The sequence below is a fragment of the Schistocerca piceifrons genome, chromosome 11, assembly GCF_021461385.2.
Source record: "Schistocerca piceifrons isolate TAMUIC-IGC-003096 chromosome 11, iqSchPice1.1, whole genome shotgun sequence".
Lineage (NCBI taxonomy): Eukaryota > Metazoa > Arthropoda > Insecta > Orthoptera > Acrididae > Schistocerca > Schistocerca piceifrons.
The window spans coordinates 158881106-158899148 of NC_060148.1; the positions used below are offsets into that span (position 1 = coordinate 158881106).

At 42.4% G+C, this 18043-nt stretch overlaps 2 protein-coding genes across 2 annotated transcripts in view; both read left to right on the top strand.

Moving 5' to 3' along the window:
• LOC124719851 (ankyrin repeat domain-containing protein 65-like) overlaps nucleotides 1-11768 on the top strand; it is a 39271-nt gene extending 27503 nt beyond the window's left edge. Inside the window, exon 3 of the mRNA XM_047245036.1 lies at nucleotides 11282-11768. Coding sequence (XP_047100992.1) covers nucleotides 11282-11768 — 487 coding nt within the window. The remainder of the gene's footprint in view (nucleotides 1-11281) is intronic.
• Nucleotides 1-18043, top strand: part of LOC124719889 (zinc finger protein 726-like) — a 609944-nt gene that overhangs the window by 388984 nt on the left and 202917 nt on the right. The window lies entirely within an intron of this gene.

The following is an 18043-nucleotide window of genomic DNA, read 5'->3' on the forward strand; positions in this document are numbered from 1 at the left end:
ATGAACTGAGGTCATGTACTGCACTACTTGAAACTGAGTCAATGTTGCACACAACATCCTTTACTACCAAGCTAGTGTCATCAGCAAACAGAAATATTTTAGAGTTACCCATAATGGCAGAGGGCATATCATTTATATAAATAAGGAACAGGAGCGGCCCCAACACTGATCCCTGTGGCACCCCCCACTTGACAGTACCCCACTCAGATCCCACATCATGGCCATTATAAACATCGTGAGAAATGACCTTTTGCTGCCTGTTGCTAGAGTAAGAGGTGAACCAATTGTGAGCTACTCCCATTATTCCGTAATGGTCCAACTTCTGGAGCAATATTGTGAGATCAACGCAGTCAAATGCCTTTGTTAAATCAAAAAATACGCCAAGTGTTCGAAACTTTTTGTTCAGCCCATCCAGCACCCCACGGAGAAAAGAGAATATAGCATTTTCAGTTGTCAAACGACTTCTAAAGCCGAACTGTACATTTAATAGCAAATCGTGTGATATAAAATGACCAATTAACCTTACATACACAGCCTTTTCAATAACTTTTGCAAACACTGATGGCATAGAAATAGGTCTAAAATTATCTACATTATCCCTTTCTCCCATTTTATAAAGCGGCTTTCTTACTGAGTACTTTAATCACCCAGGAAACTAACCATTCCTAAAGGAAAACTTACAAATATGGCTAAATGCAGGGCTAACATGTGCAGCACAGTACTTTAATAGTCTGCTAGACACTCCATCATAACCATGAGAGTCCTTAGTCTTCAGTGATTTAATTATTGACTCAATCTGCCTCTTGTCTGTATCACAGAGGAGTATTTCAGACGTCAATCTCGGAAAGGCATTTGCTAAGGAATTTATATGATTTCCTGTACAAACTAAATTTTTACTTAATTCACCGCGAATGCTCCGAAAATGATTGTTAAATACTGTACATATATCTGATTTACCAGTAACAGAAATATTATTACTGCGAACTGACTTTATATCATCAACCTTGTGCTGCTGACCAGACACTTCCTTCACAACTGACCATATGGCTTTAATTTTATCCTGTGAATTAGATATTCTATTTGCATACCACATACTTTTTGCCTTGCTAATAACATTTTTAAGCACCTTACAATACTGTTTGAAGCGGGCTACTGTAGCTTGATTGTGACTACTTCTAACATTTTGATATAATTCCCGCTTTGTTCTACACGATATCCTTATCCCACTAGTCAGCCAACCGGACTGTCCATTACTGCTAGTACCCCATTTAGAATGTTGTAATGGAAAGCAACTCTCAAAGAGCATGAGAAATGTGTTATGGAAAGCATTCTATTTATCATCTATATTATCGGCACTATAAACATCTTACCACTCTTGTTCCTTGACAAGTTTTGCAAAACTCTCTACTGCTGTTGGATTAACTTTCCTACGTAGTTTGTAATTAAATACGACATTGGTTTGAGTACAAAAACCTTTTAGTGTTAAAATTTGTGCATTATGGTCTGTGTTTCGGTTGGCAGGAGAGCCAACACCGTGTTACTAGAAGGAGGCCGAAAGGCACGCGTTTTAGCTCACGCAGGCTGGCGTGAGGTCTGGAACAGGACAAGGAAATTACAATTTAGAAAAAAGGATGTAGCTGGTGGAATACTTAACTTTAATCCGTTAATGGTAAACGTCGGTCTTGACAGTACATGATTCAATATCAATAGTAACTGATAATGGCGCCTTGCTAGGTCGTAGCAAATGACGTAGCTGAAGGCTATGCTAAACTATCGCCTCGGCAAATGAGAGCGTATTTTGTCAGTGAACCATCGCTAGCAAAGTCGGTTGTACAACTGGGGCGAGTGCTAGGAAGTTTCTCTAGACCTGCCGTGTGGCGGCGCTCGTTCTGCAATCACTGACAGTGGCGACACGCGGGTCCGACGTATACTAACGGACCGCGGCCGATTTAAAGGCTACCACCTAGCAAGTGTGGTGTCTGGCGGTGACACCACAGTCTGAAAGGCCATTCACCCTTTTACTAAACGAATGCTCACCTAGTAATGAAGAATGCATAAAAATATTGTCTATGACTGTGCTACTGTTCCCCTGCACCCTAGTTGGAAAAAACACAGTCTGCATCAGATCATATGAATTTAGGAGATCTACCAACATCCTTTTTCTTGCACAATCATGTACAAAATTAATACTGAAGTCACCACATTTAACTACTTTCTGGTACTTCCGACAAAGTGAATCAAAAACCCTCTCTAGCTTAAGCAAAAATGCTTTGAAGTTGGAGTTAGGGGACCTATAAACAACAGCAATTAGAAGTTTAGTTTCACTAAATTCAACTAATGCTGCACAACTTTCAAATATCTGTTCAGTGCAGTCTCGTGATACGTCTATGGACTCAAATGAAATACTGTTTTTTACGTACAGAGCCACTCCTCCACCCCGCAAGGAACTCCTTGAGAAACAGCCAGCTAATCTGTAGCCTGGTAAAGGAAGCCTCTGAATTATCAAATTATTTAAGTGGTGCTCTGATATACCAATAATTACAGAGTTAACATCTATTAGCAGTTCACAAACTTTATCTCTAATACCTCTTATATTTTGATGAAATATGCTAATTCCTTCTCTACTTGGAAACATTACATCCTCTGGAGGTGAGCCCTTAGTTACAGGCACTTCCTTTAAGCAGGTATACCTATCAGCTGACTTCAGTCTAAAAAAGGTGCAGCTCTAACACCAACTACTACAGGAACTTTTCCATGAGTGATACCACAACCACCACCACCACCCACTACACTGTCACCTATAAGATTAGCCAGCCTCCCCTTCCCACACCTGTTGAGGTGCAGGCCATGCCTAGTGAAACCCCATCTACTGATAGACCCAACTGGCACCACTGAGATGTGATCCATGCCCTCCACCATCAGTGCCCTCCCCAGCCCCACATTAACGCACCTAACAGCTGCATTAAGGTGAGGCCGAGCATGACGCTGAAACAGTTGCACGAAATGCACATTAGTGCCACCAGATTGAGTAGCTGTCTTAACCAAGTCACCACTGACATCATATTCCCCGTCCCTATCGAGACTGTTCCCTGCTCCACCCACTATCACTACCTGATCCTCTTTCGTAAAATTCTTACATAACTCCCCTATGCTTTCAGTCACCTGAGCCAACCCTGCACTACTGCACTAGGCTTCACAATGCTGGTGACCTGGTACTCACTCCCCAACACTTCCTGCAACTGCTGGCCCACACCTTTACCGTGGGAACTACCTAGCAGCAGAACCTTCTTTCTGCTAGACTTTGCAACTAACCTAGGCCTCCTAATTGCTGAGGACTGCTACAAGTTACCTACATCTACGGCTACACGAGGCTCCTCTCCTCTCCACTCAACTCTGACAGTTGGTTGTATCTATTACATGTATGCAAAGTGAAACTGTCTGAATACCTCCTCTTCCTAGCTACCTTCTTGCCAACTGCCAGTTCCCATTCCCCACCACCCTTCACCCTCCTCAACCTATCTAGTTCCTCCTTTGCGCATTGTAACTGGACCTGAAGGGCACAGATCTTACGGTCCTGCTCCTCTATTAACTTGTTTCTACTACAGATTCTACATTCCCAGGAGAAAATCACGCTAAAATGACCACTGGCTTCCCCACTGCATTCCCCCCAATGAAAATACTTTGAACAAATCCCACACCGTAATCCACTACCCACAAACCTATGACAGACCTTTCACTCATGGTAAAATTTTACAGTTACTGAAAAAAACTATACATCTACATTACCAAAGTTCAGTTACACCAGTAGAACTATTTGTGCATATTTTACAAGTTCTCTTGTTGATGTGTATTAGATCCATGCTGTAATTAGTGATCTTAACCCAATCCACTGCCTCATAACTTCTCACACTAATGGGTGTCAGTTGCAGACACATATACAATGTTTGGTTCTGGAGCTGCCGCGGTCTTTCACTGATTTCACTCCCCCTCCCCCTCAAAAATTATACTTAGTTTCACACTAAAATTCTTAGAATTTTAATAATAATTAAAATAAGATGGATACAACGGCATGCAAGCAGAATTATTTTTTACTTCATACAGTGAAGTGATACAGTGCTTTCCTATTTTTCAGGGAGTATGTCTCATGATCCCATGTTCATCCTCCTCCCCTTGTATCCATGCCAGGCCTTCTAGACATCAGTTCTCATGGAATTTACCATTCACATCTACTGCATATGGAGGACAAACTTAATTTTATTTCAGTATCAAGTCCACAGCACAACTTAATACATCATCAGTCACAAACATTGCTCATAACCCCTCCCCTCTATACACACACACATCAGTACATCAGTGTTTGTTTTTCCGTGACTGGGCTATGACATAGCTTACTTTAACTGCCTCATGGTTTCATGTGTGCCTACAAAGGGAGGACCCTCGTTCGAAAAATACTTAAATTTCTGTCAACCATATTATTTAGATTTATGTTGTAATACTTTCATGACGAGTAACTGTTGCACTGCCACAGCCTCTTTCTGTTGTCAAGTCACTAGTTTCACCTTGCTGCACTGCCTGCTGTACTGAATTTCTCCTCCTTTGAAACACACTGTCAACCATTTCGTTATCTGTGCCTTTCAAAGGCCAGGTTTTAAAACACGCTGTGAATGCTGTCTGATGATCGAAGTATCACATTAATAACATTAAAATTTTTTTCACAACCAGATGAGTGTCGTGCCTGTACAATTTATATGCATGTGTTATCATGCTCAGAAGAAGCCAAATGACCTGAACTGTGTTCCACCTGGTTTCTATGCAGCCACATAACCTAACGGTCTTGCAGTTTGTCTGCTCTCTTTCTGATACAGTCGTTTCACTACACAATGTTATTACTACAACAGACCACTAGAGAAAACTGCCCTATACGGTTATAGTCCATATGAAAACCAATTCCACAATAACGTAAATATCAGAAAATCTGTTACCAGAGGTGACAGTCGTCAGTGCTTGTAAGCTCAAGTTCATTAAAATAAATGACATTTCCAAAGTCAAAATTCAACTTCAGACTACATGGTTTTGTATTGGACTGGGACCCAGGACTCCAATCCACTCACTACTGTCTCGGCTAACAAAGCACGAGAGATCTTAACTATCATTTTAACCACATGTAACAGCTTGAAAACTTGATATGATGGGGCATAAAGTTTTGTTTTGGGCAGAGATTGTGAATGAAGCAAAATAAAATTTGATGTATCGAAATTTTTCACCAGTAGAGGGATGATGAAACTTAAATGATTTTACAACAAAGTATTCACCTGCTGCGTTCCGAACTCAGCACATATCACGCTGTTTTCTAGCCACATATAGAAGCACAATGTCGGTTTATTTCACCACTAGCAAGATATGCTCGTATCTGAACTAGAAATTATGCGAGAAATAGTTAATCCTTCAAAGTGTTGCAAACTGCAATGCATACACCCACAACAACGTATAAAATGGTGGTCTGTGCTATTATGTGACTAAAAGCCAGACACTTAAATCATTCCCCAGTCGCCAGGAAACGTAATGTTACAACCAGGCTGGAACATAACAGGGCATGTACTGCTATTTTATAAGTGATCTAGGTTGGTATGATCACAAAACATACAAATATATGATTTAATTCCTACTTTCGAGAAGGTGAGATAGGCTCCCTCATGACTGTATTGCACTTGCTAGTTCCATCTTCTGTTGGAGACAGCAGATTCTCGAAACAGACCATGTCCATCCTCACAAGACTTCTATTGAACCACAGCTGTGCAGAGTCCCAAAAGGAAACTGCCGGGGCCCGAGGGCCTCCAGGCAGACTTATAGCAGGTTGTGGAAGCCAAAAACTGGTTGTAGGGTGTAATGAAATAATGAATTCTGACGGAAAAATTTCAAAGGAATTTTTTGAAGGAATCGTGGTGCTAGTTCCGAAACACCCACACAGTGCACAATAAAAAACGTAAGACCAGTTAGTCTCCTGAATAGTGATTACAAAATTGTGGTGCACGTTCTTGACTGCAGAGTAAAAATGTCAATGCATGAGGTAACTGGCCCGTATCAATCTAGTGCAGGTAGACACAGATCAGTCATTCAAACTGTCTGTGAATATAGACACGTTCTAGCTACGACACATGTTCCCAGGCATCAGTGCGCTGTATCCGGCCGGAGTGGCCGAGCTGTTCTAGGCGCTACACTCTGGAGGAACCGCGTGGCCGCTACGGTCGCAGGTTCGACCCTGCCTCGGACATGGATGTGTGTGATATCCTTAGGTTCGTTAGGTTTAAGTAGTTCTAAGTTCTAGGGCACTGATGATCTCAGAAGTTAAGTCCCATAGTGCTCAGAGCCATTTTTTCAGTGCGCTGTACATCGCTCGACTTTAAGAATGCTTTCGATAGGTGAGCCATCAGTGCCTTCTTGAAACAATGACCGTACTGGATTTTCCCAAGTGTTTTGCCGACATCGCTGGTAGAATTTTGAAGAACAGCACCTCGAAAAACAGCACCTCAAAAATCACGATTAATGGTCAGCTAACCAGACAACTTGGGTTCACAAGTTGGGTGCGACAAGGTTGTCCTATGTCGACGGCCTTGTTTGCCATTGCCACTGGACCCCTGCTAGCCACTCTGCAGAAACCGCGACGAGGGCTGCACATACACGGCCAGAGTATCGTTTGTGGGTCTCGTGATCACCGGCGAAAGTGACTGGGAGAAGGCATTGCAGGTAGTCAGCAAACACGAACTTGCATCAGTGCGAAGCTGAGCAACACTAAATCACTCGTGGAATATCTTTGCAAAACATGGGAGACCTCAGTGTGGTCATCCAAATGCAAATCTTGGGTATCGGCTACAGGTATAACATAAATCGTACTACATCTTCGAACTAGGAAAATCCTTGCCAGCGTGCCAGCTAGCGTCAGAGAACATAGCGCGAGAAGACTTGACGATATCCAAAAGGCCAGCTTTGCAAGTATGTATGTGGTTTCTAAAGTCAACTGCGTGGCATAGGTTGTACCCATTCCACGCGAAACAGCAGCAAGATTTCTCTCAGCTTCGAGTCATTTTGTAACTCGTGGTAACATTTTCAAGGTAAAGTTTGACACGTTAACTCCACAGCTGAAAATGTGGAGGGGGGGACTAAATCTCACATACGTATGGAGAAAGTCACAAACTCTCTTCATGCGTTCAACATATGAGCTATGGAAGAAGACACCCATGAACCTCACGTCCCACTTACCAGACGAAATTACTTCCACTGTCTTGCGCCCACCGATAGAAGTAGGACACGTCCCCAATCGTTTTTATAATTTTGAACAACTTTAATTCGAACTCAGTTATACCCAAACCAGAGTTCGCCCGTCAAATATGGTAAAAGTTAGGAACATATACGTGGAATTAACGGAAAACGAAAGCAGAAATGTGACTGCACAAAAAGTAGTCGCACTACAGCTGGGAGATCATTTGGAAAAACAGCAGCACTCCTCACCTACCAACAAATGTGAAAACTATTAGCTACGGGGCAGTAAACAGGAAAGTAGTAACCAAAGCGAAACTTCAGGCAATCCATCTGGGTGATTCGCCAACACGTGAGAATTGCGACCTGATAGACATCGAAGAACACAGGTTTGTGTGCACTCAGGTGAAGGATATCCAGTGAGTTATCAGACAAATGTTGGCCACGATAACACGAACACTACCCCCAATACCACGCCTGCCAATTTTTTGGATCATATAGACGTGCCATGTCCATCTACAATGAAGAAATGGTGTAAACTGGCCACAAGGACAAACAACGTGTTACCTGGTAACAGAGGGAAACAAATCGAGCAGACGTTGGGTGAGGCGCCGCACGCACGCCGGGCGCAAGCGGACGTGGCGCCGACCACGGGGTGGCGCCCCCCCCCCCCCCCCCCCCCCCGCGTGTGCTTCGCTGAGGCGAAAAACTACAAGAGAAACTTCGCAATTCTTTTTAGTTAATATAGTTACGTGAAACAGTCTGCAAAGTGAATAGGAAAAGACGTAAATACAAGAACAACATAACGAATCGTCCTAAAGCTCTTTTTTTCTTAAACGGTATTTTTTTTATTTATGTTTATGGAAACAGAAATCTACTCTAAAATACGTAGCTCAGGAGTACCTTATTTTATGTTGAAGGAATCTCATAGGACAATTTTGTCCTCAAGAGAGAAGATTTCGTACATTTTAATAAATGTTATTTACCTAATTCTGTACGCCAAAACTTGTTTTAACCAGAAGAAGGGACTGTCCTGATTTCTACTATTATGCATTACATTCAGAAATCGCAGCATGGAGCTTCCAGCGAGTGGAAGATAACAGAAGACCAACTTGGCAAACATACCTCAGGAAATGACGCACTGGGCGACTTACAAGATACTGCGAAATAAATCGAAAACAAACAACCGTGAACACGTAACTTCCAAGTCGTCGCTCACAGCTGAGATAGTTTCTTTGCAGACATGGTCTTCTGGATGAAGTATTAAAAATAAAAAAAAATAAAAAATCATCCACGAAAATATTGGATCGCCTCGGTGACAGGGACGGGGGATGCATCGTGGGCAGGCCTCGGAGTCCTCAACTGCTGGCCTCCTTGGCCCCGCCTGCCTGGTGCTGACCAGTGACTCTCGGAAAAAGAATGTCTGTACATCACAGAGAGAGCGGACAGCTGAGACAGGTATAAGGGCGGCACGGCAGACAAGTCTGTGGATTCTTGGCCCCTGCCCTCTTTGTCGCCACCTTCCTAGCACTGACACCCTAAAAAAATAAAAAAGTAAAGCTTTGTAATGGAAGATATCGTGTAGAGAACAGGATGCTGTAGTGGTTAAAAAATAAAATTGAAAAAAGTTGTTAAGGCGGCCAGTTTCTAGTATGCACGTAGTGGCTTTGATTCCCATCACTTCCATGAAGGTATCAGTCAAAGAAGCTGAAGTGATTCGAGCTACCTAGGCTCAACATCTGGGTTCGTTTCTGACACCAGGCAATCATTTTCAACAAGCAGAAGCAGCATCTCTCCCACCTCTGGTAACCTGGAGGAGAGTCAGTACAGAGGCGAAAGTTATGCCAGGTCGAAACTCTGTCACCAAGTGCATTTCTTAAACGATATTTTCTTTTCTTTAATCAATGAGCCAATCGACGTGCAATGTCACGGTACTTGACTCTTATTGCATTTGAGCTTGAGATGTGGAAAATATTGGTGCTGCACTCAAATCTCCCTTTTCGTCAGGTTTGATCCCTTTGAGATGATACATTTCCGCCCTTTCATTGTTTCTGCATGACTGCAAAGTCCTCAAGACCTTCACAAAAGACACGCGTCTGGGTTCGAGTCCTGGCCTGTCATTTCAAGTTCATACGCACACACAAAAGAACATGTGACAAATTACTATGGTTTTTAACAATTCTCCGGACTTTGTCAACAATAATTATGGGTACTGGTTTCGACTCGCAAGTCAAACATGGAACGTTTCGTCATATCATGTGTTTCAGGTAGGAGCTCCCGGTTAAAAGGAATTCGATAATCAACGTCTCTTTGTATGTAGCCAACAACGATGTGTGCAATGTTAGATTCATAGTCAGCACAGATAGTTTCGTCATATGCACATTTCGCTGCTGTGTAAGTAAACCGATATGTGACGTCTACACTTGACTAGAAGTGAACGTTGTGGGGTGCAGGGTTCGAACCCTAGTAAGGTAAAACATTTTCATCTCGTCATTTCAGTTTATCATCGCACTACTGGTTAAAAGTGACGATTTCTAATGTTTGATTGTGCTTACTTAAGTGTCAGATTAAGTCCGGGGTTGGAATTTCCGGTCAACAGAAAACTTTGTCATGTCATTTCAAGTTTACACATGGGCAGTCTTCCTCACTTGTGACTGAAACCATATTTATCATATTTCATGTTACTGTTAACAGGAGTAATAGCTGCTGGATTGTATTCAGAGAGTGTAATTCAGAAACAAAATTTTTGTTCTACAATTTTAAGGTGAAAGTTGCTTTTTGAAACGTTGGTTATGTAATGAATTCGCGTGTACAATCGTAATGGCTGTGTAATCTCTAATACCATGTTTTCTGATATTTGCATTATCGTAGTGCTAATTTGCATCTAAACTGGTAGTCACACAGAGCAGTTGTCTCTTGTGGTCCCTTGGAGTAACCATTTTGTATAGTGAAACGACTTTACTGAAAAGAGAGCAGAGGACGTGTATTATGTGGATTGCATACAAATCAGGTAAAACAAAATTCTGATGATTCAGGTGGTTTTGTGCATGATAGTACATGTTAAATACGTTTGCGTATGCTGTCAGGTGCACAAAATCTCTCTCTCTCTCTCTCTCACACAGACACAGACACACACACACACACACACACACACACACACACACACACACACACACACACACACATTTTTATGCGTGTAGAGTTGCCAGTTTGGTGCTATTTATATCTGAGATGTGTTAAACCATTCGGTGTGTCTGTGTGTCAGAAACTTTCAGTATCTCTGAGCCTGTGTCAAGAAATGGACCGATAATTGGATTGAATTTTTTTGGCTTTGTATGACGGAAGTGCCTCGTTGAAAATCTTGAGATGGAGTGTGATACGTGGTAGTTAAGCTGCAGACAGAGTAGTAGTATTATCTGTAACAAGCCTGTTTTGCAGTTGAGGTGAGTCACTCATTAGCTACAGCGTAGTGAGATCAAAGCAGTTGACTTCCAGGAATGAGTGAGACAAAACGTGACAACTTAATTCATTCATAGGTTGTATAATTCAACTTTTAATGGACAATGAATGAAAATTTTTTTTAAGGGGGATTGAGCAAATCTGCTGTAGCTTAATATATGCAGAGTTGAACACTGTTTTGTACTGTGGGAGGGGAAATCTGTAGGTTTGTTTCAGGACAGACTTGCATTCACAACAGTTATTTCCTCGTGTGGCGGTTTACCTCGCCGGCCGGTGTGGCCGTGCGGTTCTAGGCACTTCAGTCTGGAACTGCGTGACCGCTATGGTCGCAGGTTCGAATCCTGCCTCGGGCATGGATGTGTGTGATGTCGTTAGGTTAGTTAGGTTTAAGTAGTTCTAAGTTCTAGGGGACTGATGACCACAGATGTTAAGTCCCATAGTGCTCTGAGCCATTTGAACCATTTTGAACCTTTTTTTTTTGCAGTTTTCTTCATTGTGTGTGTGTGTGTGTGTGTGTGTGTGTGTGTGTGTTTGTAGCAAAGTGTGGCAGTTTCTGTGTTCTGTGCAGGAGGCTCTCTGCAAAGGAGAGATGCAGCAGGCTGATCCAGGTGGCCGAGCAGGGGGCAGTGGGGGAGCTGAGGGCGCTGCTCGCCGAGGGGGCCGACGTGGAGGCGAGGGGCGGTGTGTGGGGGTGGACTGCCCTGCACTGTGCAGCGCACAGGGGAGACGTCGAGGTGGCGTGGCTGCTGGTGGAGGCGGGGGCGGGGGTGGACGCCAGAGACAGCTGGTGGCAGAGGACGCCTCTGCACGTGGCTGCAATGTGGGGCGGCACTGCTGTGGCGAGGCTGCTTCTGAGGGCGACTGCCGATCCCAACGCCAGGGATGGCAGAGGGTGGACGCCGCTGCACTGGGCGGCAGCCAATGGCCACGCAGAAGTTGCGGCTGTGCTGGTCGAGGCGGGAGCTGACAAGGGGGCCACAGCTAGTGATGGTCGGACAGCACTGGACCTCGCCAGTGATGAAAACGAGAGGAGGCTGATGGAGTTGCTGTCATGAGGCAGCCACTCAAACGGACTCTCTGCAAAAAAGAACTGAAACAACTTCTCCAGTAATAATTAGCATTCTTCTTCAATAAAAAATTCAAAAATTCAATCCTACGGTCACTCACTAATTTTACTCCTCCTCGAGTAGCATACTGCAGACAAATAGTCTAAGCAACTCTGTGGAAAAACTGACACAGCACTAGGTAACAGTAAAGTAATTCAGGTAACAACAGACAACCTTTCTCTCAAGGAAAATTCCTCGAGTACAGTTCTACACTAAACTTTGGAAAAGTCAACAGTTCAATGTGAATAAACACTGTTACTCTATAATATCTGATCGCTGAATACTATTTCACAGCGGTCAGCAAGGTGCTATATCAGACTATTGCAATTTGCAACATATCGAAATCACTGCTATATGAGTTCTATCACCAGAATTTTCACTTCTGATATCACACTCAATTTACTTCTGCATATTCAACAAACATTGTAAAGTACTGTAATCCCCATGTCTAATTACAATGAGATATTAGTAGTGATATTCACACTATATTATGCTCCTATCATCTGGAACTATATGGTCAGTCCACATTTAACTAAACACGATCGGAGGACAACCTCCCACCTCACAGTTCCCACATAGCTGTTACGCTGCTCTTGCAAAACGCGCCACAACCTACGGACGACGTGCACCTTTATTCCCAAATTACAGGATAAAACAATAAACTTCCCCGCTCTCTTTCACATTCCCCTCCCATCAGTCTACACTACACCCTCAGCCAGACGCCGCTGCCGGCAGCTCCCCGTCTGCCCCCAGGTGGCGGTCTGCGGAATTACAGCTCTCACCAGCTCTGCAAATGGCACAGGAATGTCACACCTGTTCCACTACCAAAGCACCAAAACCAATGATGCTACTAATATTCTGTGAAACAACTATGCACACAGAGAGAACTTTGCAGTTTTCGAAAATAAATTAGAAAACAGTATCAGCAGTGCCAATAGTTAAACATTGAATTACAGCTCAGAACCAAACAGCACCTACATTGTACCTCACTCTCTCATATAGCGGCAATTAAATATAAACCTGCTATAAACTTAGGGAACTTAGCTGTAATATGTATGGATGGTTCATCGTAGACCACTTGGTTTATCAAGACACAAAATATCCGTTTTGATTCTAATGAAAAGCAGTCACCAGTCGCAGTAAAATAGTTGTAAAGTAACGATACCACATACAAAATGTAAAAGAAATCCTGTCCTTCTAGTATTGTTGTCTGTAATTGATGTAAAGGATTGCAACAACCAAAGTAATTATAGTTCTATTTGATACAGAACGCTGAGGCTCAAATTTCAGCACATGCAAGCAAAACAAATTTCACAATGATACACACGAATCTCGACACTCATCAGTCACAATGGCACAGCTGAGACGGTAACACAAGTCGTGGAACTACAGGTAATAAAATTATATTTACTTTGACTCATACATCACGTTTATAAGTGTAATGAATGTCAATTACTATTATGTTACTTAATTCCCTTATTTCTGATCGCACATTTTCTCTGGCTTTAAATAGAATTGAAGTCGGAGTAATTCATTTGTATTGTTATGAAAGAGCAGCTATTCCATATCGATACAGATATCAAGGCTGGTACTAGACTCTCCGGGCCCCCGCTAAATGTTTTTGGGCATCCTCCAAATTTTCCTATTTTAAACTATGTTAATTCGGATAACGCCAGATAACGATAATAACAATAATCAGTCAATGGCTTTTTTAAAGAAACTTTGATTCTCGCAGTTTGCCTAAATTCGGCACTTTACTAAACTGCAGTTTAGCTTTTTTTTTTTTTCCTTGGTAACTTGTCGTTGTGGTCTTCAGTCCTGAGACTGGTTTGATGCAGCTCTCCATGCTACTCTATCCTGTGCAAGCTTCTTCATCTCCCAGTGCATACTGCAGCCTACATCCTTCTGAATCTGTTTAGTGTATTCATCTCTTGGTCTCCCTCTACGATTTTTACCCTCCACCCTGCTCTCCAATACTGAATTGGTGATCCCTTGATGCCTCAGAACATGTCCTACAAACCGATCCCTTCTTCTAGTCAAGTTGTGCCACAAACTCCTCTTCTCCCCAATTCTATTCAATACCCCCTCATTAGTTATGTGATCTACCCAACTAATCTTCGGCATTCTCCTGTAGCACCACATATCGAAAGCTGCTATTCTCTTCTTGTCCGAACTATTTATCGCCCATGTTTCACTTCCATACATGGCTACACTCCATACAAATACTCTCAGAAACGACTTCCTGACACTTAAATCCATACTCGATGTTAACAAATTTCTCTTCTTCAGAAACGCTTTCCTTGCCTATGCCAGTCAATGTTTTATATCCTCTCTACTTCGACCGTCATCAGTTATTTTGCACCCCAAATAGCAAAACTCCGTTACTACTTTAAGTGTCTCATTCCCTAATCTAATTCCCTCAGCATCACCCGAGTTGACTACGTTCCATTATCCTCCCTTTGCTTTTGTTGATGTCATCTTATATCCTCCTTTCAAGACACTGTCCATTCCGTTCAACTGCTCTTCCAGGTCCTTTGTTGTCTCTGACAGAATTACAATGTCATTGGTGAACCTTGAAGTTTTTATTTCTTCTCCATGGATTTTAATACCTACTCCGAATTTTTCTTTTGTTTCCTTTATTGCTTGCTTAATATACAGATTGAATAGCATCGGGTAGAGGCTACAACCCTGTCTCACTGCCTTCCCAACCACTGCTTCCCTTTCATGCCCCTCGACTCTAATAACTGCCATATGGTTTCTGTACAAATTGTAAATGACCTTTCGCTCCCTGTGTTTTACCCCTACCACCTTCAGAATTTGAAAGAGAGTATTCCAGTTAACATTGTCAAAAGGTTTCTGTAAGTCTACAAATGCTAGAAACGTAGGATTGCCTTTTCTTAATCTAGCTTCTAAGATAAGTTGTAGGGCCAGTATTGCCTCACGTGTTTCAATATTTCTACGGAATCCAAACTGATCTTCTGCTTCTACCAGTTTTTCCACTTGTCTGTAAGGAATTCGCGTTAGTGTTTTGCAGCCGTGACTTATTAAACTGATAGTTCGGTAATTTTTACACCTGTCAACACCTGCTTTCTTTATGAATGGAATTATTATATTCTTCTTGAAGTCTGAGGGTATTTCGCCTGTCTCATACATCTTGCTCACCAGATGGTAGAGTTTTGTCAGGACTGGCTCTCCCAAGGCCATCAATAGTTCTAATGGAATGTTGTCTACTCCCGGGGCCTTGTTTCGACTCAGGTCTTTCAGTGCTCTGTCAAACTCTTCACGCAATATCATATACCCCATTTCATCTTCATCTACATCCTCTTCCATTTCCATAATATTGCCGTCAAGTACCTCGTCCTTGTTTAGACCCTCTATATACTCCTTCCACCTTTCTGCTTTCTCTTCTTTGTTTAGAACTGGGTTTCCATCTGAGCTCTTGATATTCATACAAGTGGTTCTCTAAGATAAGTTGTAGAGTCAGTACTTCCTCCCGTGTTCCAATATTTCTACAGAATCCAAACTGATCTTCTGCTTCTACCAGTTCCTGTAGACAGTATCTATCTTACCCCTAGTGAGATAATCCTCTACATCCTTACATTTGTCCTCTAGCCATCCCTGCTTAGCCATTTTGCACTTCCTGTCGATTTCATTTTTGAGACATTTGTATTCCTTTCTGCCTGCTTCATTTATTGCGTTTTTATGTTTTCTCCTTTCATCAATTAAATTCAAATTTTTCTCTGTCACCCAATGATTTCTACTAGCCCTCCAATTTTTACCTACTTAATCCTCTGCTGCCTTCACTATTTCATCCCTCAAAGCTGCCCATTCTTCTTCTACTGTATTTCTTTCCCCCATTCTTGTCAATTGTTCCCTTATACTCTCCCTGAAACTCTGTACAACCACTGGTTCTTTCAGTTTATCCAGGTCCCATCTCCTTAAATTCCCACCTTTTTGCAGTTTCTTCAGTTTTGATTTACAGTTCATAACCAATACATCGTGGTCAGAGTCCACATCTGCCCCTGGAAATGTCTTACAATTTAAAACCTGGTTCCTAAATCTTTGTCTTACCTTTATTTAATCTATCTGAAACCTGTCAGTATCTCCAGGCTTCTTCCATGTATACAGCCTTCTTTTATGATTCTTGAACCAGATGACACGGTTGTCTACAAGAAAGTAGCAACATCAGAAGACTCGTACGTACTCCAGGAGGACCTGCAGAGGATTAATGCACGGTGCGACAGCTGGCAGCTTTCCCTAAACGTAGATAAATGTAATATAATGCGCATACATAGGGGCAGAAATCCATTCCAGTACGATTATGCCATAGGTGGTAAATCATTGGAAGCGGTAACGACCGTAAAATACTTAGGAGTTACTATCCGGAGCGATCTGAAGTGGAATGATCACATAAAACAAATAGTGGGAAAAGCAGGCGCCAGGTTGAGATTCATATGAAGAATTCTAAGAAAATGTGACTCATCGACGAAAGAAGTAGCTTACAAAACGCTTGTTCGTCCGATTCTTGAGTATTGCTCATCAGTATGGGACCCTTACCAGGTTGGATTAATAGAAGAGATAGACATGATCCAGCGAAAAGCAGCGCGATTCGTCATGGGGACATTTAGTCAGCGCGAGAGCGTTACGGAGATGCTGAACAAGCTCCAGTGGCGGACACTTCAAGAAAGGCGTTACGCAATACGGAGAGGTTTATTATCGAAATTACGAGAGAACACATTCCGGGAAGAGATGGGCAACATATTACTACCGCCCACATATATCTCGCGTAATGATCACAACGAAAAGATCCGAGAAATTAGAGCAAATACGGAGACTTACAAGCAGTCGTTCTTCCCACGCACAATTCGTGAATGGAACAGGGAAGGGGGGGATCAGATAGTGGTACAATAAGTACCCTCCGCCACACACCGTAAGGTGACTCGCGGAGTATAGATGTAGATGTAGAAGTGTTATGTGCAAAATCCTACCAGGCGGCTTCCTCTTTCATTTCTTACCCCAATCCATATTCACCTACTACGTTTCCTTCTCTTTCTTTTCCTACTATCGAATTCCAGTCACCCATACTATTAATTTTTCGTCTCCCTTCACTATCTGAATAATTTCTTTTATCTCATCATACATTTCTTCAATTTCTTCGTCATCTGTAGAGCTAGTTGGCATTTCAACTTGTACTACTGTAGTAGGTGTGGGCTTCATGTCTATATTGGCCACAATAATGCATTCACTATGCTGTTTGTAGAAGCTTACCTGCACTTTTATTTTTTTTATTCATTATTAAACCTACACCTGCATTACCCATATTTGATTTTGTATTTATAACCCTGTAATCACCTGACCAAAAGTCTTGTTCCTCCTGCCAACGAACTTCGCTAATTTCCACTATATCTAACTTTAATCTATCCATTTCCCTTTTTAAATTTTCTAACCAACCTGGCTGATTAAGGGATCTGACATTCCACGCTCCGATCCGTAGAACGCCTCTTGAGTAGTCCCTGTCCAGAGATCTGAATGGGGGACTATTTTACCTCCAGAATATTTTACTCAAGAGGACGCCATCATCATTTAACCATACAGTAAAGCTGCATGCCCTCAGGAAAAATTATGGCTGTAGTTTCCTCTTGCATTCAGCCGTTCGCAGTACCATCACAACAAGACCGTTTTGGTTAGTGTTACAAGGCCAGGTCAGTGAATCATCCAGACTGTTGCCCCTGCAACTACTGAAAAGGCTACTGCCCCTCTCCAGGAACCACACGCTTGGAAGCTTAATCTTTTATTATCCCAATATAGTGTAACGACTGGATAAACAGTGACCCTGTTGCTATCGAAGCTGATCCAGCATGTCGCTCTTGCCCCATTGCTGTTCTGTAACAGTTCGTAACTCTTGCAAGAACACTCAGTGGCCATTCTGCTTGCGCGATGCTAACAGGCAAAGTAAAGTGCAGAACAATCAATGAGGCCATCATTGTATTCTGCAGTACCTCATTAAAATTGGACATATGAAGAGCTTTGAGAAGGCACAGAAGAAGTGGCTCAGACCCAAAATTGGCTTCATGGATCTTTTTAACAGCAAAATTTCTTCTCAGGCCCTGTTTATTATCGTCGACACTGCTGAAAGATTCGAAGTTTTCCGCATGCTCTGCTACTGGAGAATCTTATTCGCTTGTGCAGTTCCACAAGAAACGGAATGTGTCCGTGTTGTCTAT